The 25,566-nt window shown below is 33.2% G+C and overlaps 2 protein-coding genes across 4 annotated transcripts in view; one reads left to right on the forward strand and one right to left on the reverse strand.

The window, feature by feature from the left end:
- LOC134718788 (uncharacterized) overlaps positions 1-867 on the reverse strand; it is a 43,879-nt gene extending 43,012 nt beyond the window's left edge. For all 3 annotated transcript variants that reach the window (XM_063581511.1, XM_063581510.1, XM_063581509.1), the window contains exon 1: positions 748-867. The gene's annotated coding sequence lies outside the window, so the exon portion shown is untranslated. The remainder of the gene's footprint in view (positions 1-747) is intronic.
- Positions 856-19,576, forward strand: LOC134717887 (probable methyltransferase-like protein 25). The gene is made up of 11 exons (XM_063580385.1): positions 856-936; positions 2,934-3,053; positions 4,036-4,101; positions 5,965-6,186; positions 7,538-7,643; positions 8,605-9,495; positions 9,993-10,110; positions 10,993-11,084; positions 11,880-11,993; positions 13,225-13,313; positions 19,405-19,576. The coding sequence occupies exons 2-11, from the start codon at positions 2,940-2,942 to the stop codon at positions 19,558-19,560; spliced, it is 1,968 nt and encodes a 655-aa protein (XP_063436455.1). The 5' UTR covers positions 856-936; positions 2,934-2,939; the 3' UTR covers positions 19,561-19,576.
- Positions 19,577-25,566: the final 5,990 nt, after the last annotated feature.

Consider the following 25,566-nt stretch of genomic DNA (forward strand, 5'->3'; position numbering starts at 1 on the left):
ACACGGTTTTGACGCCCATTGGAATTTGAATGTAAACAAACAGGGTCAGCAGCTTTAGTATGGAACAACATCATACATTCAGTGACCGAGAAGCAATACACCTTATCGCTATATAGTACAATCCAGGAAAAACAGTAATTTATACAACTTCCTCTTGGGTTGTGCCGCCGAAAATAGAGGTCATCAGTAGTGAGCTGAGGGAGGAAAAACTTTAGAAAGTGATCATCAACAAACTTTGATGGAGTATGATTCACTTTTTCGAAATTAAAATTGAAGTAAAAAAATATTTTGTTTGAAGTATAAACATGATAAAATTACGGTAGTTTAAAGTAATAAACAGGTCTCATTATAAAGTATCATCCTTGGTGAATTGTTAAACAGGGTCCCAGATAGCTTGAACTGGATGAAAAAGTTGTGTAATTTTATAACTTATCCGGAATTGAGTAAATAGCGTGAAGGTGTATTGTGAGTAACCAAGCTTAACAATACATGGTAATAGAAACAAATTTGAAAGTCTACCAGAAAAATAAGAAAAAATGTCCTTCACAGTCTTAGCCAAACTGTTTAACGGTTTGTCTGACCGAAAAAGAAATATATATATGACATTTTCTACTATCATTGACTATAGTCCTCCCCCTTTTTTCAAAGATTTAATTTTAATCGTCAAAGAAGCATCGATTCTGTATAGATGGACCCCTTCCACGTGAACTTTTGTAATAAAACTTACAGACTATAAACGTATTATACCTAAATCTCATATATCTGTGTATAATATTCATTCTTTAATTTGAACTTTTGGAAATTCCAAGGAAAACAAATGGGGAGACAACTCTGTCAAATTGTAATACACGAAACCGGTTCCGGACATCATTTGCAACGTTTTGGTTTTGATTGTCAACATAAACAACCTTATTCAACACCTTCCAACCAATCAGTGTAAGAAATCTTGATTAATTATCGAATGTATAAGGCCACGGCACAAAATTTAAAAATTATTTAAATGCTTTATAGGCATAATCTCTTTCTTCTGCAAACTTACACAGTTACAAATCAAACACAAAAATTGGCAGAGGGGTAGTCTAGTCCAAATAATTACATTGAATTATGACGTCTAGCAAGGCGATTTTAATTTTTTTCCTGGGACACCTTCGTTGTAGGAAGGCGTCCCAGAATTTAAAAAAAAAATAGTTCATAAGAGGTCATAATTTTTTGGACTACCCAGTTAGTCCGAATAATTATATGACATGGTCACATCTTGAAAGGCTATTATACATTTTTTTCTTTGATGCTCACAGGGGTTTGTTACAATTGCCAGGTTTAATATTCATACAAACCCCTGAAAAACACTTTAGGGTTTGTATGTATAGTAAACCCGGCAATTGAAACAAACCCATGTGGATGCCTTACATCAATCAGGAAGGCATCAAAGCAAACGTCATAATACACCTTATAGCTATATCCCAGCAGACCCGGCTGCTTGAACTTTTGACGCATACAACAATCACTTTTCCATTGTGGAGTCAGATATTTTGTATTGTGACGTCAAAATTTTACGGGAACCTGTGTGATATCCAGTAATGGTGGACATTTAATAGCGATAAAGTGTATTATTTTATAACAGTAAAAATTCTTGTTAAATGACGTTAACAGTAGTTTTTGGTGCATGACAATAAAATATGCACTTTTTTTTAGCTGATAAAAAAATTGAAAGATTTTGACTAATAAGGTTATTTTTTTTTCCAAAAATAATGATAATAATAAATTGAGACCTCTGGCGAATCTCAATAAGGATATTTTGACAATTCACAGTACAATTTTAATCAATTTGATGCTAACGGTAGCCGGAAATGGCCATTTGACGCCTGACAGTAAACATGGTAAAGGGCATTATTACCCACGTGGCAGTACAATCAGTTTGTTAATTGTAGCCATTATCTGGCAGAAACAGAAGCAGAAGTCAAAATCAAACAACATGAACTAATGTATAAACAATTTTAAATTTAGTTAATAAATCATTCTTTTCATTTTAGTCGGCATTTGAATACACCTATAGCTAACAGGAGGGGGGTCGGAGGGGTCCTGATCCAGAAATCCCTGGCATAAAAACAAAAACATGAAATCCTGAGGTCATGCATGTATTTAAAGAAATTTAAATTCCTCCATCACGAAATTTGAAAAAAAAGAATTCCCAGATTCCTGGAGTCGATTTCACAAAAAAAATTATGACTAAGATTAGTCTTAAGTCATGAACAAATCTTAGTCGTAAGTTTTTTTGGGAAATCGACTCCTGGATCCTAAAAAGATCAATCCTGAGCTAAAAAAAACCCACCAGATACAGAAGTCCCGATAAAGATCCATACCCTTAGCCAGGAGGGTTCATCTGAACCCCCCCCCCCCCCCCCCCCTTGAAACCAAATAAGAACTGTTAAAGTCAACGTTCTATTCAAATTGTGACTGTTGAAGTCGAGTTCATGAGTCCAAATAACCCCCTGGAATTTCCTGGCTACAGGCCCGAGATCTCTACTCACACAAAGGTTTCTTGGTCGATCGTGCTCCCGGGAGGATATTTCAGGGACTGAACAGTTTATCCCTTGACACCATTTGCCAGTATGGTCTTGAGAAACCATATGAAGGGGACAATAAATGGCTGACCTGTGTTCAGAGAGAGCCATATATATCTTGCACATAAAACACACCCTTTTGGATTCGAAGAAGAGCAGGTTAATGTCGCTTTGAGGAAGCACTCTCACCCGTAAAGAAGAAAGGGATTAATATAAGTAAGTTGCAATAAATTGTTTCCCAATCCAATATAAATATATATGTTTAAACTAAATTAAGACAGTTGTAAACATGGTAAAAGTCCTGAGATTTATTATACTTTTATTTATAATGTATAATTATTATAATAGCAATATATTTATGTCTTTGAATAGAACAAGATGGAACAACAGTTAAAACAGATGGTAGATTTTTTGCATGAATTTGATTGGATATATAATTTTAAGCTGACAGACTTTTTTATTGATGAAGTTTGGGAAAATATTCCAGGGGAGGTAAGTCATCTTTTGAGAGATAAGTACATTGTCAAAATAAATATTGGTAGGGGTAAGTACTGTAAATTCAGAAATTATTGCTATGCAAGTTATTCAGTGTGCACCAAAGTTTTTATGTTATTTCTTCATTGACAGAAAAAAATATTACAGTCATTCCTTAAATAACAATAGATTTTCTTTTTTTGTAATGTATTATATGATAAATTGTTACCTAAATTACAAATCATTCAGATATAGCATATTTTGTCAACTGTTTATCTTGGTATCTTGATAATGTTTTAGAATTGGTGTAAGAGTTTATGTCCCAGTACATGTTTCTTTGAATTTCTTTTATCAATGAAAGAATAAATCTGCTTCCCCCTTTTTGTCACGAAAATGTTAACATTTATAAGTTTAAACAGCTATTTGCTTCCAACAATGTAATTATATTAGAAAAACTATGTAAATTTATTAAGAACTTCCATGAGAAGGTCGTTCCACAGGTTGTCCCTTTATGCCGATATTTTGATTGATCGTAGGTGTAATGATTTGTTCATGACTTAAGACTAATCTTAGTCGTAAGTTTTTTTGTGAAATCGACTCCAGGTTAGAACTTCTTAGTATCACTTTATAATGTATATGTAATTCACACATGCTATATAAGTTTGTATATTGTTGATATGTACAATGTATATATGTTCTCTGTAACAATTGTTTTAAGAGAATAAAGTATTCATTAACTGGCCTTTGTTAGTCTTGTATTATTTTAATTTTAGTTTCTTGTTTACAATTTGGAAATGAGTATGGCGTTCATTATCACTGATCTAGTATATATTTGTTTAGGGGCCAGCTGAAGCACGCCTCCGGGTGCGGGGATTTCTCGCTACATTGAAGACCTGTTGGTGACCTTCTGCTGATGTTTTTTTATTTGGTCGGGTTGTTGTCTCTTTGACACATTCCCCATTTCCATTCTCAATTTTATTCATTCATTCATTTATTTCAGTGGGCTGAATGTTTGCTATCTTTATCTCATGAACAGTTGAACCAACTGCCCTTTGGATATATGATGGTAAGTAAATAATAGTTTATAAGTTTACTAATAACCTTGACTTATGAATCAACTTTTTGTTAATTTAAACTTTCCTAGAAAACACCTGCGACATCACAGATCTGTGACTAAATTAAAGCACCTACGCCTTATTTTAAGCCTAGATTTTAGTATTGGTATTGTCATCTGATAAAGTTATGCTAATTATAAAGTGCATAGTTTTCTCTGCTATCCAAATCTTCTTTTTGGAACCCGTCTTGGTTTTCTCACTCAACTGGAAAATTCTTGTGACAAAGATTGAATTTTGTTGTAATTAATTCTTGTATAATGATTGATAAAGTTCATAAATATCTTGCAATGCGAGACATAGGTATGCTGTTCCGGAACCCGCAGCGTCAACAATGTATTAGTTTGTGATTAGGTTTAGTTTATGGTGAACTACTAGTAGTCAGTCAAAGATATTTGGTATGCAGTTGTATAAGTATTGGTACATCTCATTACCATGGAGATTATTTGACCCCACCCCCTCAGTTATGGTCTATTGACTTTGAAACTTTTGCTTAGTTTTCATGTATTAGTTTGTGATTAGGTCAGTTTATGGGAAACAACTAGTGGTAAAGTAATGATAATTGGTATGCAGTTGTATAAGCATCATCATATCTCATTTCCATGGAGATTATTTGGCCCTGCCCCCTCATTCATGGTCTATTGACTTTGAAATTTTTGCTTAATTTTAATGTATTAGTTTGTGATAAGGTCAGTTTATGGAGAACCACTTAGTAGTTGTAGGTTTATGATAATTGGTATGCAGTTGTATAAGCATTGGTAAACCTCATTTCCATGGAGATTATTTGGCCCTGCCCCTTCAGTCATGGTCTATTATTGACTTTGAAACTTTTGCTTAGTTTTCATGTATTAGTTTGTGTTAGGTCAGTTTATAGAGAACCACTTATTAGTTGTAGGTTTATGATAATTGGTATGCAGTTGTATAAGCATTGGTAAACCTCATTTCCATGGAGATTATTTGGCCCTGCCCCCTCAGTCATGGTCTATTATTGACTTTGAAACTTGTGCTTAGTTTTCATGTATTAGTTTGTGTTAGGTCAGTTTATGGGGAACCAGTAGTGGTAGGTCTATGATACTTGGTATGCAGTTGTATTAACATTGGCATGGAAACTTTATACCCTCCACCTTAGTTATGATTTATTGACTTTGAAATTTTGCTTAGTTTACATGTATTAGTTTGTTTAAAGAGAACTACTCATGATAAGTCAATGGTATTTGGTATGCAGTTGTATTAGCATTGACACATCTCATTTCCATGGAGATTGTTTAGCCATGTGCCTTCAATCATAGTTCATTGACTTTGAATATTTGTTAACTTACATGTTAACAGGGGCTGAATCAGCCATTTTAAAAAGGGGGATTCCCAACACAGAGTAAAGAGGGGGGGGGGGGGATTTCAACTATTTGCTCCCATTCAAATGCATTGATCCTCCAAAAAAAGGGAAGGTTCCAACCTCCTGAACCCTCCTCCCTGGATCTGCCAATGGTTAAAGTGTAGCTATTTTTTATTTCAACATTTGCATTATTGAAATTACAAAAAAGCGAGACATATCTCTGTGATAACATTTAAAAATTTTTCCTCAAATTCAGTATTTTTGTGATAATTTCTTTTTACACCAATCAATAATATTTTTGGTAAAATCCTCAAAATTTATCCTTCACCAAAAATCTTAATTGACATGTGGTATGGGCTTTGCTCAGTGTTGAAGGCCGTACAGTGACCTTTAATTGTTAATGTTTGTGTCATTTTGGTCTTTTGTGGATAGTTGTCTCATTGGCAATCATACCACATCTTCTTTTTTATACTTCCTTTCACAGGATACATGGCCTGTGAGTTTCAGAGAGTTCCTACAGAAATCAATTTCTTTTTCCTCCAGCAGAAATTGTAAAACTTTGGAGACAGCAGTGGAAATAGACCCTAATATTAAAAGGGGAATGAATCCAAAGAAACAGCATGAAGTTTCTAAGATGGCAGCACTTGTACATGACCTTGTAAAGGACACAGGAAGTGATGTCATTGTTGATGTAGGCTCAGGATTGGTAGGCTATTTATTTATCATTAAAATAAAATTGTTTCGAAAGCACATATTTACAGGAAGACTTTATTGTCCTCTGTGGTATGTGTTGCAAGGGACATAGAAATATGGGACTTCTGTCTGTCCAGTCTTTTGAGCACTTTGGCGTGAAAAAACTTATATCATGCAGCAATACATGTCGATGATATACATGCATGGCTGACATTATTAGTTACATAGTGCGCTAATGACCTAATAGGTTTATATGGAATTTACTGACCCCATATATATATATCGTATTAGGTCACTAGCACACTATGTAACAAATTTATCTTACCAACTATCTTCACATGTGATAATTTGACTAGTGGCGTATAAAAGTAGTCAAGTCTCCAATACTGTTAAGTCTTATGAACCAACTTCCAAAGGTCTATTTAAAAACAAATTCCAAAAAGAACCTTGTTAGGTTTAAATTAGTTGTATGGAATTGCTTTCAATCATTCATTATCTATCTAATAGTCTGTTGAAACCTTTAAGATTTTTTCTCACCGCTGTGTTATTTTTATAAAGGGTCACAACTCCACTAGTAACCTAATATGAAACCTTACTAACCTAATATGGAATATACACGGTCTCCACAAGGTTGCTCTTAACCAATCATATTCTCAGAAATGTATAGGAGGTAAGATAAGTGTGAATATCAGTGCCAATTAACATATTTTAAAAGAGTTGATCATATTTATTGTAATGGAAAATTACAATGTTTGTGCCCTCAAGTGTACAATCCTTGCTTTGAAACTTATATCATAAGTTACTATCTGGAAATTGTCAAACAATTTCATAGATAAGTGGTTATTATGAATTATATGGAAAATTGCATTGTACACTTTTTGCTAGTTTTCTTTTAAATTATATCGAAGGGTTTCATCAGCAATGTCTAAGACAAATTCAAAAATCATTGCCAATCAAAAAATTTCAAACAGTTATACTGTATAATCATTAATTTTCGTGGGGTTAAAATTTCGTGGTTTTGTATCCAAACGTTAGTTCATTGGGATTAATTTTCGTGGATTTTAAGTTTAAAAAAACAAAAGAAAAAAGGTTTCAGTTATTGCCCTTCAACAGATAAAATATGTTCACCTTGAGCATGTTGAGGACGTTGGAACTCTGTTCATTTATCTTTACTACAATCATAATCAGTAAAGCAGACTACACATTTCATTTTTAGTGTGTGCACTCTTGTTTTATATTTTCTTTACTTTTTACATTAAAATGACTGTTATTATTATAGTAGTACAGCAATAATAAAATATCGCCAAAAATTTCCCAAATTAACAGCAGTGAATTTTATTAATAGTTTTAGTATTTCATTTCAGGGTTACCTTGGACAGACATTAAATAAAACCTACGGTCACACAGTTGTTGGTATTGAAGGGAAACAATCTCACACAACTGGTGCTGATAAAAGGGTCTGTTCAGTAGGTAGGTATGATTATGTGTAAAAGGCAACTATCCAATACTCTAGTGAAAAGTGTGCTTAATAATAATATACAATAATATTAATGGTACCAAATTTTTATGCCCCACTTACAATATGCCCAACCTATGATAGTAGAGGGGCATTATGTTTTCTAGTCTCTGCGTCCGTTCGTCCGTCTGTCTGTCTGTTTGTCCGTCTGTCCCGCTTCAGGTTAAAGATTTTGGTCAAGGTAGTTTTTGATGAAGTTGAAGTCCAATCAACTTGAAACTTAGTACACATGTTCCTTATGATATGATCTTTCTAATTTTTAAACCAAATTAAACATTTGACCCCAATTTCACGGTCCACTGTTCAGTAGGTAGGTATGATTATGTGTAAAAGACAACTTTCCAATACTCTAGTGAAAAGTGTGCTTAATAGTATACAATAACATTAATGGTACCAATTTTTTTTCTCAACAGGTGGACATTTTAACAAAACATGTCTTTTCAGTGAAACTATAGGCAAAATATTTTAAAATTCAAATAAAAGGGTTTGTTCAGAATTTAAGGTTTGTATGACTTTTTGCTTGCTTGCATGTAAAAGGCAACTTTCTACTCTAGTGAACAGTGTTTGTACTATATAGGTTCCAATAACATAAACGGGTCCAATTTTCTGCACCAGAATCACATTTCGACAATCCATGTCTCTTCAGTGAAATTTGAGGCCAAAATATTTGAGAAATTTAAAACTCATTGGAAAAAATGTAAAACTATTCAACCTAAATTTAAAACAAATTATAGCCAAATCAAAAAAAAAAAAGGCAGACCTTTGCAAAACGTAATTTATTATTTACTATTCACCACAGAAGTATCCAAGATTTCTAATGATTGATTTAGATTTTTCTACAATTTTTAAACACTTTCAGGCCATCATTTCAAAATTTATTTGATTTAACATTTGTAATAATTAATTATATTTTAGATGGCGTTATAAATATCACTTGTGAGTTGGATAACTCAGCAGAAAGCATGGATAATTTCAAATACATCATAAAAAACCTTTCTGACCAAGGAATTATCCAAAACAACAGACAGTCAAAAGCAAGGGACATAACTTCTGCTGATGCCAGTGGACATATTGAGTCAGCAGACGACACCCCTAAATCACACGACAATTTTAGTCATGACATAGGAATTCTAAAGAGTGATTACCTCAGGAAATCTTCATCAAGTTATTTAACAGACGATTTAGCTGACAATCTTAAACCATCTACTGCAGAGGATGATTGTGGTTGCCATGGCAATAAACATTCTGAAATCGTTTGTAATTCTGTAGATGGTTGCCATACACATCAAAGTAGTAACTCAGGTGCCATTTCAAAATCTAGACATAGCATAAGTTCAAACAATGATAGAAAACCGTCAATCTGTGGTAATTTTTGCCATGGTAATAGACATACAGAAAAAAATAGCAGTTCTCATAGATTAAATATAGGAAGTATGGATAATCTAACAAATGACGAAAAAACATCTAATATTTGTGATGCATGCGCTCTCAGTAATCATGGTGATGAAAACCATGATTTTAAAAATGTAGAAAAGATGTCTGATTCTTGCCAAAACTGTGTGCTAAGTAACTATAAACATGATCACACAAATGTAAATAAGACATCTCATGAAAGTTGTCCTCTTAGTGAAGACAAACAGACATGTGATACCTCTGCACCCGGCCATGATTTTCCAAGTATTTTGATGATAGGCCTCCATTGTTGTGGAGATCTGACACCTACCATGATGAAGTTTTTCAGTGGATTAGATAACATCAAAGGACTGTGTTGTGTCAGTTGTTGTTACCATAGAATGAAGTATGATGGTATGTACCTTAAACACTGTCCTGTATAAAATATAGAAATTATTGAGAGAGGTTTTTGTTATAAATCGACTGGGTTGAGTGTCACAATTATAAGAACTTCCATTCTGACATTGAAAACATGTTTCCTGAGATTGCAATGATTAAGTTTACATTTTTGTCCTGTCTTTATGGTCTTCAAAAATTGCAATAAAAAATTTATAAATACACACAAATATTTCTAAATCTAATTTAATATGCAACTTTAAATGCACTTTCAAATAAAAGTAAACTGTAAAGAACAAATTGTTGGTACTGCATTGATTAAGCAATATTATTCTTTTTTTTAATTCTTTGAAATACTTAAGTTTTGATATTCAACTTTTGGTAAAAATATTTTCTCCCTTTAAACATGGATAAATAAAATGTACTTGATCATTATATTTAAGGTTAATTATAACATAAGGTTATAGATCTGGTTAGCTTATATTTTATTTTAATCACAACAAAATGTTTTATAGAGACACAGAAAAGATTTGATAATTTTCCTTTGAGCTCTAGGCTAAAGACTGTCCTGGAAAATAAGCAGACCTGGAGTCTTAATTCTTATGCTATGAGACTGGCTGCTCAAGAAACAAGGTATGATACAGGAACCAATCAACAGGATCTCAAAGGCGGATCCAATTAAATGAACTATTTAAAATCCTCCAAAGATCTCCCTAAGTAACACATATAATTAAGATTTTTAAATTAGATAAAAAGTACTTGCATTTATCTTTGACTAGTACATCTATTGGATTTGATGTTCTTCAGTCTCATAATAATCAATGTGGGTAAAAAACCAATTCGTTTTACATCAGCAACTCATCTCTTATGAGAGGGGATAGCACCTTTATCAGGACTCTGGGATCAGGGGTTTTTAAGCTCGGGATTTCGGGATTAACCCTTTCAGGATCTGGGAATTCTTTTTTGGAATTTCGGGACCTCTGGATTTCATGTTTTCAAGCCCAGGATTTCGGGATTTAGTGTTTTAAAGCTATTGATTTCGGGATCAGGACCCCTCCTACCCTCCCTCTGTTACGAATAAAAGGGGCTTACCAGTAGGTGCCATAATAATCCAAGCAATGAATCTACAGTCTTCACTACATCTGATTGTTAGTAAGAAATCTGCTTTTGGTGATACATTTTGAATTTGATCTCAACTGTTAATTCACATTGCTATTTTTTTGCACAAGGCCAGTGGTTTCTACCAAGTAAATAAGCTTCCTTTTCAAGGCCCTCTTTAAAAAACAGAACTTATGATGAAACAAAAGTTGTTTTGAAGTGACTAAAACACTAAAGAGCAAAGAATAACCTATCAATAAAAAACACCTGTTTGTTTTCTTTATATTGGAACTATGATGGTCAAACAGAACCAGAATGAGAAGATGAATCATGATTGCCAATGAGACAACTTTTTACCTGAGACCCAATATTTGTCCTGTTTTAAGAGGCAACTGTTTCCCTGTTTTTGTAATTCAGGTCTAGGTGGAGGAACCAGACTACACAAGACCATGAATATCACATAAAGAATGTAGCTTACAGAGGAATACTGGAAGTCTTCATCAAACAAGGTTAGTATATATATACAAAGTGGTTTATTATAATTCTAAATGACAAGCATGGTCTCAGGGTTTTGTTGGGGGTTATTTTGCCCTGAAATGTTGCCTACCATAAAATTGAAATTTATATGAGGAGATAATTTTGCACTATTTTTGTTAAATGCAGAAAATAACAAAAATAATCCACTGGCAAAATTGTCCTGCTTTATAAAATCTCTTTGTGAATTCATTTATGTTCGTAGGTACCCATTTTCGAGGATAAAGGAAAACTTGCATATTCATGGATATTCAATTTCGTTGTTTTGCGAAAGTCTGCATACAAGCCTATAGACAATTTGTCATTCTTTAAGCATTTATTTTCGTGGTTCACCTTTTCCCACGAAATTCATAAAAATTGGTATAGATTCTAACGAATAATAATGAATCAACAGTATCATGGGTTTGTTTCAATTGTTGCAGCCCCAATCCTGGCCATCCTACATTGTGACATCATAGAATTAGACTTATTAGTTAATTATCCTTGCCATGAGCAGCAGCAGGTGCTACTAATGGATTGCCTGATTGGTTTTTTAACACTATTTCCTGGCAGTAATTTTTTTTGGGATAGTTGGAGCAGATGAACTTACCTTTACCATGCTTATGAAGCACCAGAAATTACCCTTTTTTATAGGGTTCATGTTGCTCTGTATTTAGTTTTGTGTAATGGTTTGTTGACTGCTGTTGATTTGAATGATTGAAAATTCTTGAAGACGTTAGTTCTTTTATAGGTTTTTCATTATCATGTTACCATAGTTTGATATTTTTCAGAATCATGTGACCATAGCAAGCTATTTCGTAAACTGACCAGAAAAGGAGATATGGCGACATTTTCAACCTATGTAGAGGCCATTGTTAAAAGGACTACACAGAATGGCTATGAAGGTAAAGAAAATGCAGTAAAAAAATCATTTTTTTTATAGTTGGGTGGCTGTCATATTGGCCTTCACTCATTATCTCTTTTATGAAAATATAATTGTAAAAATCTTGTTATATTATTCTTTTCTTAAATGCAAATTCATTCCATTTTGGTTGAGTTTAAAAAAGTAAGGCACTCACTCCTTATGTCATGTTTATCAGAGTTTTATAACTTTTAGGGGTCAGCCCACAAATTATTCCCTCTAATTTAGAACGTGTGTAAAAGTAGCCGTACCCTGACACAAAATAGTGCTTTTGGTGTCATTGTCTACTTAAACTAACCAACAAATTTGCATAAATGAACAACTTTTGGTGAAAGAGATTTTTTTTAAACGATTTTGAGCCCAAATTTACTTGGCAATGAGTTTGCACCAAAAATTCAGGATTAATGCGCTCCATAATATACTAATTTAAGATTTCTAGAAAACCAGGGGTTATTTTGATAGTGCCTGTGTTCCGATGGTCAGATTTTTCTTATAAGACTTTAAAGGTACATGTGTAGTCATGTAGAAAGATGATATATGTATGATTCAGGATAGACCTGTTTTCTATGAAGTTAAATTAAGGTAGAATATTAAGAAAGCTGGGAAAATTGCAATTTTTGGTTGAACAGATCGGGATTTTTAAATGGTTGACCTATGGGCTTAAAATATGTATCAGGTATATCTATTTTTAGATAGTTATTCAACAGCATAAAGGTTTTTCATACAGAACATTACCTAAAGTTTGAGTGTGGTAATATATCGTATTGCACTGTTGTAAAAACAGTCTGAAATTAGTGACCGCATTACATTGGTTTAGAACTGTTCTTCAAGCTTTTAAATGGATACATGAAAAAAGTAATTGCATGAATATTTGTGAAATGTATCCCTAATAGAATGCATACTGCACCAATAATTAAGATCCTCTTATATGAAAATTTACTTCTTACAATATTCACACAGTAACCCTTTATATATTTTTATAGGCAAATTCATAGGAGGCTATAAAAACTATTATTCCTTTTAGAACAGAAAACATAGTGCATAAAAAAAAATCAAAATTTCAAAAGAAACTAAACATTATCATGATTATGCAAAATAAATACCACTAACCTCACCAAAGTTATCTGATTTATCACGCACATCTGCAGAAGACTGATTTGGGGCAATCAAAATGAAACAGTTTTTAAGTAATAAGAGATAATATTTTTTTTAAGGTAAAATTGAAGGAGAAAAAATGAAAGGAAAACTGGAGAAGATATATTCTCAGTATGAAAAGTATTTCATGTATATAGAACCCTTTACAGTAAGTTTATTTTCTATGCATATGTTTAGCTAATGTCTTAAGTAGCACACAGAATATGTCAATAGTTGTCAAAGGTACAAGGCTTACAATTTGATATGCCAGACGCGTGTTTCGCCTACATAAGACTTGTAAGTGATACTCAGATTATAAAGCCAAACAAGTATAAAGTTGAAGAGCATTTAGGACTGGAAATTCAAAAAATTGTTCCAAGGTAATCTATGCCTCAAATGAGCTATAAGTCCTCATTCATCAATCATTTATTTATAAATCAAGTTTAAGTTACCTATGAATCAGTGATCAATCAAGGTCATACCTAAGTGTAACACTTTAGATTTCAAGTACTGTATAATATAATATTTGGATGTCCCAAAAAGGGTTAAAATTCCCTTCCCTTACCAATATATTGTCATAACTGCCTTAGTAAGAATTATCTAGTTCAACAAAGGTTTTATTCATGGGGAACATCCTGCATGTCACCCACAGTTTTTGGTGGGGTTCATGTTGCTTAGTCTTTATTTTCTATATTGTGTTTTGTGTATTATTATTAGTCTATTAGTCTTTGGATTGGAAAAAAAGAAGATTATGGTGTATTAATTCATGATACAAAACAGGGATCTATCTTCATGGCCTGTTTAACGATGGCGCCCAGCCATTGTTGAATTGTCTTGCGCCTTCGTCAAATGACTCGAGCCATTGTTCAATTGTTTTCCGCCATCGTTCAAAACTGTGATCATTTTTAGGCAGTTAAGCTGCCTTATGCGAGCACCCTGGATATGTGTGCTACCAAATACGTGCCATTGTTATTATCTAGCTGGATACTATGTTATTCATAACTTGTTGGAAATTTTTTTTCATACATTTCATTCTGGATTACAAAAAATATGACCAAAAAAACCTTAAATGATTGTCGATTTTCCCAAAAGTTTTGAAGTTGCACATAGGAAGTAGAGCACATTAGGAATCCTTATGTATTTTATTATCCCCTGAGCTTTTGGCTAAGACGTCAAAGAACAAATGTATGAAATATTTAATCGCCGAAAATCTCTAAAGACAAGTAGTTTAGATTTCACAAATTGCAAAAGTCGTAGGAATATTGTTTGTCATCAATACGTTGTCAACTACGTCAGTAGTCTATTAAAATAAGTTCAATGGATAGAGCTGTTGGCGGCAATTTTGAATTAGAATAAGAAATTTCGTATCTTTTCAATTTGGACGCAGGGGTTCAAATTAGCGGTGGTCCGAGGTCTGCGACCTTCCATTTTTGCAGTCAGACTTTCTATTTGGTAACTAGCTACGCCCAACATGCCCGACGGACCTTGAAAGAAAATAGAAAAATAACTCAGTTCCAAACATGTTTACCAAAGTTTTCTAATAAACAATCTCAAACTTATTTTCATCATTACTGTCCATGACAGCGATGTTCAGTTTGTTCAACCGCTAGATTTATACAGAAAATCGCCGACTAATAATGTGTAAATCCGAGTAAAATCATATCTCACTCCATCTATCGAAAACATCATTGAAAATAAAATGGCTGCTGGAGAAGACAATTACAATATCGGATCCGATTCCGGAAGCGGATAATGATAATCCCGGGTTTGGCTATCATTTAAAAAAAAATCTTGACAGGTGACAAAATACATCTATGCATGGTAAATAAATGTAAACACTAGAATTGAAAACCAAAAGATATATGTAAAAGAAAGAAAAAGCAGAAAACATTTTGTACACAAATTTTAATGTCAAAATCCAATACAATGTGACATCTGGAAACAGTTTATCTAACAATATATATGTTCCTGGTAACAGTATACATTTTCTTTATCAGTGATAAATGTTGGTAATGCATGTTAGATGCTTTTAATATTCTTCTCAATTTTGATGGTTCAGTTAAAATAGCTGGAAGTTTCTTATATAAAAAAAGATGTGGTATGATTGCCAATGAGACAACTGTCCACTAGAGACCAAAATGACACAGACATTAACAACTATAGGTCATCGTACTGCCTTCAACAATGAGCAAAGCCAATACCATTACCACGTCATAGTCAGCTATAGAAGCCCCAATAAGACAATGTGAAAAAATTCAAACGAAAAAACTAATAGCCTTATTTATATAAAAAAAAATAACTATGAAACAAATATGTAACACATAAACAAACGACAACCACTGAATTACAGGCTCCTGACTTGGGACAGGCACAAGTAGTGCAACGATATATATGATACCTAAATGTAAGCAAATCTTATTATATATAGGTGGAGTCCATTGGGCCACTCTATCCCCTCATGTTTTAGAACTTGGAAACAGTCGAGATCCCCACCCCTAAACCATATTTATTCATGTATGGGACAACATATAATTAATCAAATGAAATATAGGGGGAGTCCCTGGGGATCACCCCATTCCTCCTGTTTGATAACTTGGTAACGGTCGAGATCCCTATCCCTAAACCATATATCTTCATGTAGTGGACAAGATAACAAATCAAATGAAATATGTAGAGGGAGTCCCTGGGGATCACCCCACCCCTCCTATTTGAGAACTTGGAAACGGTCGAGATCCCCACCCCTAAACCAAATATATTTATGTATGGGACAATATAACAAATCAAATTAAATATGTAGAGGGAGTCCCTGGGGATCACCCCACCCCTCCTATTTGAGAACTTGGAAACGGTCGAGATCCCCACCCCTAAACCATATATATTTATGTATGGGACAATATAACAAATCATATGAAATATACATGTAGATGGAGTTTGTGGGGCCACTCTCCCCCTTCCGGTTAGAGAATTTGGAAACAGTTGAGATCACCAATCTTAAACCATATATATTCTTGTATGGGACAATATTACAAATCAAAGGAATAATGTGGGGGTCTCTAGGGTCACTGTTCATCCTCCTGTTTGAGAACTTGGAAACATTCGAGATCCTAAACCCTGATCCATATTTATTCATGTATGGGACAATATAACTATTCAAATGAAATATAGGGGGTTCCCTGGGTTTCACCCCACCCCTCCTGTTTGAGAACTTGGTAACGGTCAAGATCCCTACCCCTAAACCATATATATTCATGTATGGGACAATATAACAAATCATATGAAATATAGATGGAGTTCGTGGGGCCACTCTACCCCTTCCTGTTTGAGAATTTATAATGGTCGAGATCCACAATCTTATAAAACCATATATATGTATGTATGGGATAATATTACAAATCAAATAAATTATAAGGGGGTCCCTATGGTCACTGTACATCCTCCTGTTTGAGAACTTGGAAAAATTCGAGATATAGGGAGAGTCCCTGCAGTCACCCCACCGTTAAATTAAACCATATTTATTCATGTATGAAAACTGATCAGATGAAATATAGGGAGAGTCCTTAGGGTCACCATACCCACTCCTGTTTGATAACTTAGTGTACTGTTGAACACAAACTCAGATTTCTTTCCAGAAGCAAGTCTATTCATACTTTTACAAGCTCGTACTGAAGTCAATTTGAACTTCTAATAGTCAACCAATACTAACGTTAAAGAACTGCAATCATTGCAAACTTGTAGCCCTTCAGACTCATGACCATGAAAAATATATACTTGATATAATGTGTGTTGCTTTTAAAATCTTTGACAAAATATGAATTATTTGCCTCAATGATTAATTCATTAAATGAACATAAATGTACAAAATATGATTGTTTAATGTTTGTTCTTTTTAAAAAAATCTTTAAAAAACAAATTGAAGCAACAATATTTGTCTTATTATATAAACTTCTGCCAAGTTTGCCTCTGCTTTTTTTTTACTTAACTGCCTACAGCGCCTTTGGTGCTTTGATTACAGCCTGATGCCATTTTTTAAGCAATTATAATCAAATGCATGTAATTGCATAACACTCAGGCTTTTTTATAGTATAATCGAATACAGTTCCAACGCCTGACGGATATCCGGATTAAGATTGCTAATCACTTGTACCTGAGCTTGTACAGGTAGATCAATAAACCAGATAGGAGAATATTATCTGAAGATAGACCATTCATTTGTTGAAATATTTAACTAAGTTTCCGCAAATGCTTATGATAACTAAGATAAAATAAATAAATTTATGACCCTGTTACAAAGTTAAAGAAGTAGAACATGTGCTTTTATTTTGACTTACGCAATCAGCATCCCCCTTTTTAAGAGGTACAAAATAAGACGTAAAACAGTAATTATTATTTCATCGCAAATAACTCGAGTACTGCTGTATTGTAACAATAATATAGAACTACTTTAAAAGTTAAAAAGTAAAACTTTTAATATTTCCTGTAAAGAAATATCGTATCAAAAGTTTGAATTGATTTTGTAGTTTACAATCAAATTGATACATCCGTGTTTCTGGTTTCTATTCAGACTCGAAATATGCATGTTGCATAGCATCAATTTGCTAGATAAAGTCATTAAAAACCTTTTCATTTGACAACTTTTGCCTTACAAATCTTTTTAACCTTTACATAACCGTACCACTCGTTTTGTCGTTGCTGCAAACCAGCCATACCGGTAATGGGTTTGTGACTTCTGAATTTGACAGTGTCTGTGAAAAATAAGCTCCACATGATTTTTAACCCCCATAACAATTACCAAAAATAGCAAGAAAACTACATTGGGACCTTTGTTATAGCTATTGGTCATTCTCGACTAAGGGAAAGGGATGGGGCATTCGGGCTTGGCCTTTCAAGTGTTACAAATGGCAATTATTGAAAAAATATATACTTCTATTGAGTGGGGTGCTCATTTTCGCCATATCTTTCCATGTTTTGTTCAGTTTATATTTAGGTCTTTATGTTTTTGAAGTATACTGATATTTCTATATGAAGATTATAAACTTCAAATCAAAATATTCTTAGCTTGAAAACGTGTTTGTTTTGAGTGAAATCATCTGAAAAGTTGGATTAAAGGGTGTTTGAAATTCCCTAATTTTTTGTCAATGGGGGACACATATTCGCCGTTTTAAAATGTCTATTTAAAACCAAATAACTGCATCTTTAAACAATATTTATTAAATAAATTTCATTAAAGACAAATAGCAGACATTTGAAAGGTGTAAAAAAACTGAAATTTTAGGCAATCAGTCAAAGAATTACTAAGGAATGCTTCTTTGAAATCGTTTTTGTCATTCAGAAAATTGGCTGAAAATTGTTGTCCATTTTTCGGTCCTTTGCCGTAAGTGCCGAAATTTTGTCTTATTTTCAAAAATAATCATATTTGTTATAAAGAATATAGTTTAACGGCATATTTCTTTCATTTCAACCATCCTTTGACGACTTTACACCTCAAAATCAAAAAACGGCGAAATTGTGTCCACAGCGAATATGAGAGCCCCACACTATACAGTATTTTAATATGATGAAAATTCAAATAAATATAATTTAAATAAGCAAAGAATTAGCATGTACACCTATACTTATGTGGAGGGATAAAATACTTATGATCGCGCTACACTGTAAGGCGTAGATACCGTTTATGATGGTGAAAGTTCCTCCATCGTTCAATTTTCATCCATGGAGATCTCTGCAAAATCTTGACATACACTTGACAAAACCCAGTGCAAAGTGGTTTTATAGTTGAACTTCATTTTTATTATTTATTTGTACTCTATATAATCAGATTTAATTGTGACAAGAAGTCCCTATCATTCCTCAAACTTCAGATTTGTAATTTTTTCGTTTGTTTTATCTTTTTTTATGCACACTAAGTGGGCCATTATGTTTTTCGGTCTGTCCTTCTGTCCTGCTTCAGGTTAAAGTTTTTGGTCAAGGTAGTTTTTGATGAAGTTGAAGTCCAATCAATTTGAAACTTAGTACACATGTTCCTTATGACATGATCTTTCTAATTTTAATGCCAAATTAGAGTTTTGACCCCAATTTCACGGCAGGAATAGGACAGTTGCTATCCATTCGTCTGATGTGTTTGAGCTTTTGATTTTACCATTTTATTACAGACTTTCTGTTTTGAATTTTTGTCAGAGTTTGATATCTTTGTAATTTTACTTTTCAATAGAACTGCAATATCTTGTTTATTTTACATTTTTATCATTTATCTTTTATTTTAGGCACTACAAGTCCTAATGCAACCAGTGTTAGAAACTTTAATTTATCTAGACAGACTCATGTGGTTAGAAGAACACACACATAGGACATCTGTTGTATCAGTATTTGATGACAGTATATCACCTAGAAATCTGGCACTCATAGCTGTCAAAACATAATAAATCTTTAAAATGATATTGCGTTAGTTTTTTTTATGCCCATGCCGTAGCGTACCCTTGTACGTCTGCATGTCCATACATTCTTAAATTTGTTTCTATTCTCTAACTGCAGTTTGCCTAAAACCAAATGTTATGAAACTTATACACTATACTATTACCGCAAAACACGGATCAAATTCGAATTTTCTGCTCGTGTTTGTCAATCTTATTATTTGTAGCATGTGTATGTTTGGATTGATTACAGACAGTTTATAGTAATTGAATAAACTTTAAATTGTATTCGACTGTCATACAAGTGAGAGGTGTAGCTTGTAATATTATGTATCAACTTCAAAAATAATAGACGATGGTCTTGAAAAAGGGGTGAAAGATACCAGAGGGACATTCAAACTCATAAATCGAAAATAAACTGACAACGCCATGGCGAAAAATAATTAAAACAAATAGTGGAAGATATTAGCAGGCAAAATCGAGAGAATTGTGCAAATGATGATACAAGCATGAAAATTACCACAAAGCATCATTATAAAATACTTTTAAAGAAACAACTGCTGGCCATTAAAAAAAATCATTTTTTCAAGATGGCCACCGCCGTTTTCCAAAATGGCTGTTTTTTCAGTTTGAAAATACTGATTTTTTCTGGAAAACTTTTCGTTTACCTTCTATTAGTGAAAAAACAGCTGTCAGGTTTGGTAGCTACCTTCTTTACATGTGAATAATTCACTAGACATGAGTATTTGACACAAACTGGGTTTTGCGCATACGCGAAAATGTAACAAAATGCATTAAAAAATATTTTAACTATTTACTATAAAATAAGTGATTTGGGATTTTCAATGATATTATGATTTGGTTTGATAACATTTGTCAAGGTTATAACACACATGATTTAACAATTTTGCGCATGCGCAAACTATTAATAGACATAATGAGTGATTTGTATGCACTACCAGGGCAAACTGGTATAAATCGTAGTTCATCTCATTACTCTAAAAAGCAAGTAAGTGTAAAATCTATGATGCCACTGTTTAAAAGCAAGCCAATTCAGTTGCAATGAACAGGTATTTGATGGATTAGACGAGAAAAACATCAATAGTAACGGTAGATCAGCCACTTTTGGTAATGGATATTCAGTGGGAATTGCCTGATTTGTACATTGAAGATTAGTTTATCGTCATGTAAGGTGGATTTCACATTGAAATGACTTGTTTTAAAGTTCTTGGTGATATATTACGTGAAGGTAGAAGGACATATGTTTCATGTTTCCTCACTAAAACCATTATTGCAACAGCTAGAACGGCATATTCTTGTATGTATGTTCAAATGTACCTAGGACTAGACACGCGCATCAGATAACTCTATGTGTTTTAGCTTGAAAGATATATATCGGCTTAAGAAAGCTAAACACAGAAATTATAATCATGTCACGACTCTGTGACGTTCAATGATTTGATCGACTGGCGTAAGAAAATATAGTCATCTCTACCACAGTTCAATTCCTGGCGTCCAATTATAAAATAAGAACTTCTTGTGAATTTGGTAGTACATGTATGCTTATTTCATGAGTCAGATTTTGTACCAACAGTCCATATAAAGCATGATACTGTATTTATTTAGGTCTTGATCGTGTAACATATTCTCGATCGCGACCGACCTTCTCCGAGATATGGCTTCCCTTCTTTTAAGTCACCCACAGGTGGCAATTGATTTTGAAAATGATAATTTTACTGTACGTAAGACCAAAAATATTTTTCTTATAACACAATTGATCAGACAAAAACAGTATAATGCAATTATAAAGGGCGATGTGTTGTCATAGGTTTAACCGAAGACCTCATTTAGACGTATTAATGGTAGCTAGACCAGAAGTCAGTAGGCTATCAGATAAATTTGCAAGATCTAGTGGTTTGCGGCATTCTATAATAGATGAACGACTTAATGAACACACAAGGGTTTCTTTAAAAAGATCAAAGGCAAATAATTTGAAGATCCTTTGAAGTAAATACGAAACGAAGAAGAAACGGTTTCTTATAATCAGATTAAAAAGAACAACTCTTATTATATAAAACTGTAAACGTTTTTTGTAAAAAAACAAAGCTAGAGCTCTTAGATATCTTTTCTAGTCTTTATTTTTTGTCGCAGTGGACAAATTGATTTGGAATATTTCTTAATCCATAAAGACAAACTGCTCCTCCGTTTTTGTCTTCGGATGTCATTTTAAACAGTGGTATTAAATCGGTGCAAATGGATAAACTTGAAACATTTTGTAATTTGCAGATCCAAATTCTACGCATTTATCGTTGATAGAGCAGCAATGGTTAATTCCAGGCCACCTTGTAGGGAATCAATATTGGATGATTTTGCAATTGTGTTATACGGCCTTAAATAAAATATTGCATCGATAAGTATTCAAGAGTAGATATTGTTTTAGACTTACTAAATGGATCATTGAAAGGCTAGATGTGAGAAGACAAAACTTGGGTTCTGTATGGAGTAGTTTTTTCTATGAAGATGACAACGAAACGAAATTTTTCAAGTGTCTTGCAAACAGAAATGCTTCTGTAGAGACTAATAAGGATACTTTCCAGCTACCCCTTGTAAGCATGGAGAAGCAGATATACGAATGTTTGTCCATGTTCGGCCTGATTATGAAATTGTTGTAGGACGTTAATTCAAGGTAGCACCGACAGAGATGAAGTAGTATTAAGAATGGCAGCACTCGAAAACTATGGTGGAACAAACTGAGGATAGGTTTTGGCAGGAATGAAGACTTTTGATGGCTTCCTGTACGTGATATATCAAATGCGTTTGGTCCTCGTGTAGCTACTCTTCCTTTTATTCATACATTCAGTGCATGTGACACTAAGGGAATAGGTCAAATTGGATGATATAGGAAGTATTTCAACATGTAAGGGACGTACTTATTTCTTTGCTGAAGTATAAAGACACATACAAGGACATAAAAGAAGCATTTGTTTGCATCATGTATGACAAAACAACATCACTATTTGCTGTTAGCGAGGCACGATGTAATTTTTTACCCAGGAAGCAGCGGCATTGTGAAGTAGTTCCGCCTACAAGAGTTTTTTTTTCTTCGGAGCACATCGAAAGAGCAGCGTATCAAGGATGATAAGTTTGGGCTCAGCCTGATTTATGTACCAATTCATGAACACTAGGGTTGGATGAAAGAAAAAAATCGAGGACTCCTTCGGCTACCGTTAAAGTTGCATCCTCTTGTCGGGAACTTTTGAAATGACGAGGCGAAACATCCAGTTGTGTTGGTGACTGTAAATGCTACCGTTCTGTCCGAGTACGAGTTTTGTTATTGGCTACTGACCGATAATTTTAAGATAACGAACCTGTCTTTCTAATAAAACTAGACATTAAATCTTTACAAAGAATGTGATATCACTTGTTAAGATGATGAAAATTATAAAAAAATACATTTTCAAAAATTTTGCCGCCATTTTGAAACCGGAAATCACTCTTTTTTGTAATTGTTGTGTTGTTTTTCCGTACTTTAAGAACTGTAATTTACGCTTAATAAAACCTTACATTGGATTATACCTATAACACAACTGTCAGAGATTTACAACTGGATATGACGCCATTTGCAAAATGATCGGTGGCCATCTTGAAAAAATGGAAATTTTTGATGGCCAGCACATGATTTCTTTTAATTATCGTTCAGTCAACCTGTATACCAAATTTCATGCTCGTATTTCATGCATGTGTTATAATTGTTAAGTTGATGAAAATATTTTTTACGTATTTGCATCTAATTTGGAACCGGAAACCACCATTTTTCTTCAGTTATGTGTTGTTTTGTCGTACTAAGGAGCTGTTTTTAACGTTTTATCATATCTTACATTGAATTATACATAACACATCTTTCAAGGATTAAAATCCCTTGTAAAATTGCTTGAAAGTAAAAAAAATCGAAATTTTTGACTCGTTAGCCGACATTTTGAAACCGGAAGTCACCTTAAGTTTCATTAATGTATTGTCTAGTCGTTATTTATGAAATGTCATTTTCTTTTTATCAAATCTAACAATGGATTTTACAAATAACACACCATTCAAAGGATTAACCATTAATGGCTAATTTGTTATGACGCCATTTTCAAAATGTGTGGTGGCCATCTTGAAAAAATGATTATTTTTTCTGGCCAGCAGCGGATTTTTTATAAGTATCATTTAGTTAACCTTTATACCAAATTTCATGCTTGTATCACGATTTGCACAATTATGTCCATAATATCTCCCACTAAAACAAACAATTAATAGTACATAAAACACAACAAAGAAAAATAAAAACTAAGCAACGTGAACCCCACCAAATATTAGGGGTGATCTCAGGTGCTCCGGAGGGTAAGAAGAATCTGCTCAACAAGTGGCACCCGTATTGTATAGTTTTTAGGTACTGACGTTATTTATCTTATCTTAAAATAACGTGTTAAAGTATTGTTTCATTTTTTTTTTGTAAATTATTATTTCTACCGTTTAGTTGATATTTGGTAATATAATTTTTTCGTGGCTCGGTACTTGTACATCCAATCATTGTGTTATTTTGCTATGGTATTTTTTGTCCACACAGCGTTGTCAATATACTAGTAATGGAATTAAATGCAACTGTCATACAAGTGAGAGGTTTAGTTAGCTGTAAAACCAGGTTCAATCCACCATTTTCGAAATCCCTCTATAAACAAGTTAGGAATATGACAGCTGTTTCCTTTCCTCTGATGCGTTTTAACTTTTGAATTTTCCATTTGATACGGGACTGTCCAGTGGCGGATTCGACCATTTTAAAATGGGGTCCCAACTCAGGGTTGTTTCCCCCGGCCCCCCTCCCCCTGGATCCGCCTATGCCGTCGGTTGATAATTTTCCTTTGAGTTGGGTATTAATTCAATCTGCTTTTTAAATAGGGAACGATAACTACGGTATTAATTCCAATGACAATCAATGAAACGATTCGTAAATAGATAAAACCTTTACAGTTGTTTGAATATTTGTTTTAAAAAGTTTCATCGTTTTCTGTTTATTGATGATTTTTAAATTATTGTTTTTGTATAGAATTGCTTGTGACAAATATCGCTAAAGAGTCAAATTTGTTTAATTATTCATATACTTATTTTCTGACATCTTTTATTTGCCGGATGTGATTGTTTAATTTTGTTCAATCAGTATGCAATTAATGAGATAAGTATGTACTTTTATTTCAAAACGTTGTTAAAAATGGATACTAAAAAGGCGTATTTAAATTAAATTATTGATTAATGAAAAATGAAAATGAAAATTGAAAATTATAAAGAAAAATCTAAATTACATTCCTTTGATTTTATCAAGTGTTAATAACTAATGCATCCAACTCAGGTTTTGTATGTTCAATTGATATTCACTGTTATGAATTGCCTGCAAATTGTAATAAATTGTTAAAGTTGGCGTTTAACATGTTTCAGGTAGATCATCGGTATATTTTTCCTTAGATAGAAAATTCTCATACTTTGCCAAAATGACGATGTTACTATGCTTTTTTTCAAAATAATAATATAATAAAAAAGTATGGGTCACCGTGCTTTTTTAAAGCTACGAGTCGTTCAAAATTGCAAAACTTTGCTTAAATTGTTCATGAAAAAAATCACATTTTTGTGCATTAAAAGATTTATAAATAAAATACGAGAAGATAGATTTTATAATATGTTTTAAGAAAATAAAAATAAAAATGGTGTCATCGAACTTGTTTTCTTGCTACAAGTAAGAAATAAAAATATCCCTTGATCTTTCCAGTGTAAATTTTGTACGAAAAGAGTTATCTCAGCTTAATTTTCGATAATGTATTGAATCACTGAGTTTTCCTTATATAAATAAACAATTTACCAGTAAATTGCAAATTTGTTTCCAAATTTTGGCAAAGAACTAGACTGAATATGTACTGCTATTGTACAATCCCAGGTGGCGGTATACCATGCTTCTACCTAAAACACATATTATGTAATAGATATCTT

This window comes from Mytilus trossulus, chromosome 5 (genome assembly GCF_036588685.1).
Source record: "Mytilus trossulus isolate FHL-02 chromosome 5, PNRI_Mtr1.1.1.hap1, whole genome shotgun sequence".
In the NCBI taxonomy this organism is placed as follows: domain Eukaryota; kingdom Metazoa; phylum Mollusca; class Bivalvia; order Mytilida; family Mytilidae; genus Mytilus; species Mytilus trossulus.

Excerpts from the sequence above, each read along its gene's own strand:
- LOC134717887 (XM_063580385.1), top strand. The coding sequence starts at position 2,940 with ATGGAACAACAGTTAAAACAGATGGTAGATTTTTTGCATGAATTTGAT. Across the intron at positions 11,994-13,224 it reads TACACAGAATGGCTATGAAG|GTAAAATTGAAGGAGAAAAA; the intron begins GTAAAGAAAATG and ends ATTTTTTTTAAG. Across the intron at positions 13,314-19,404 it reads TGTATATAGAACCCTTTACA|GCACTACAAGTCCTAATGCA; the intron begins GTAAGTTTATTT and ends CTTTTATTTTAG.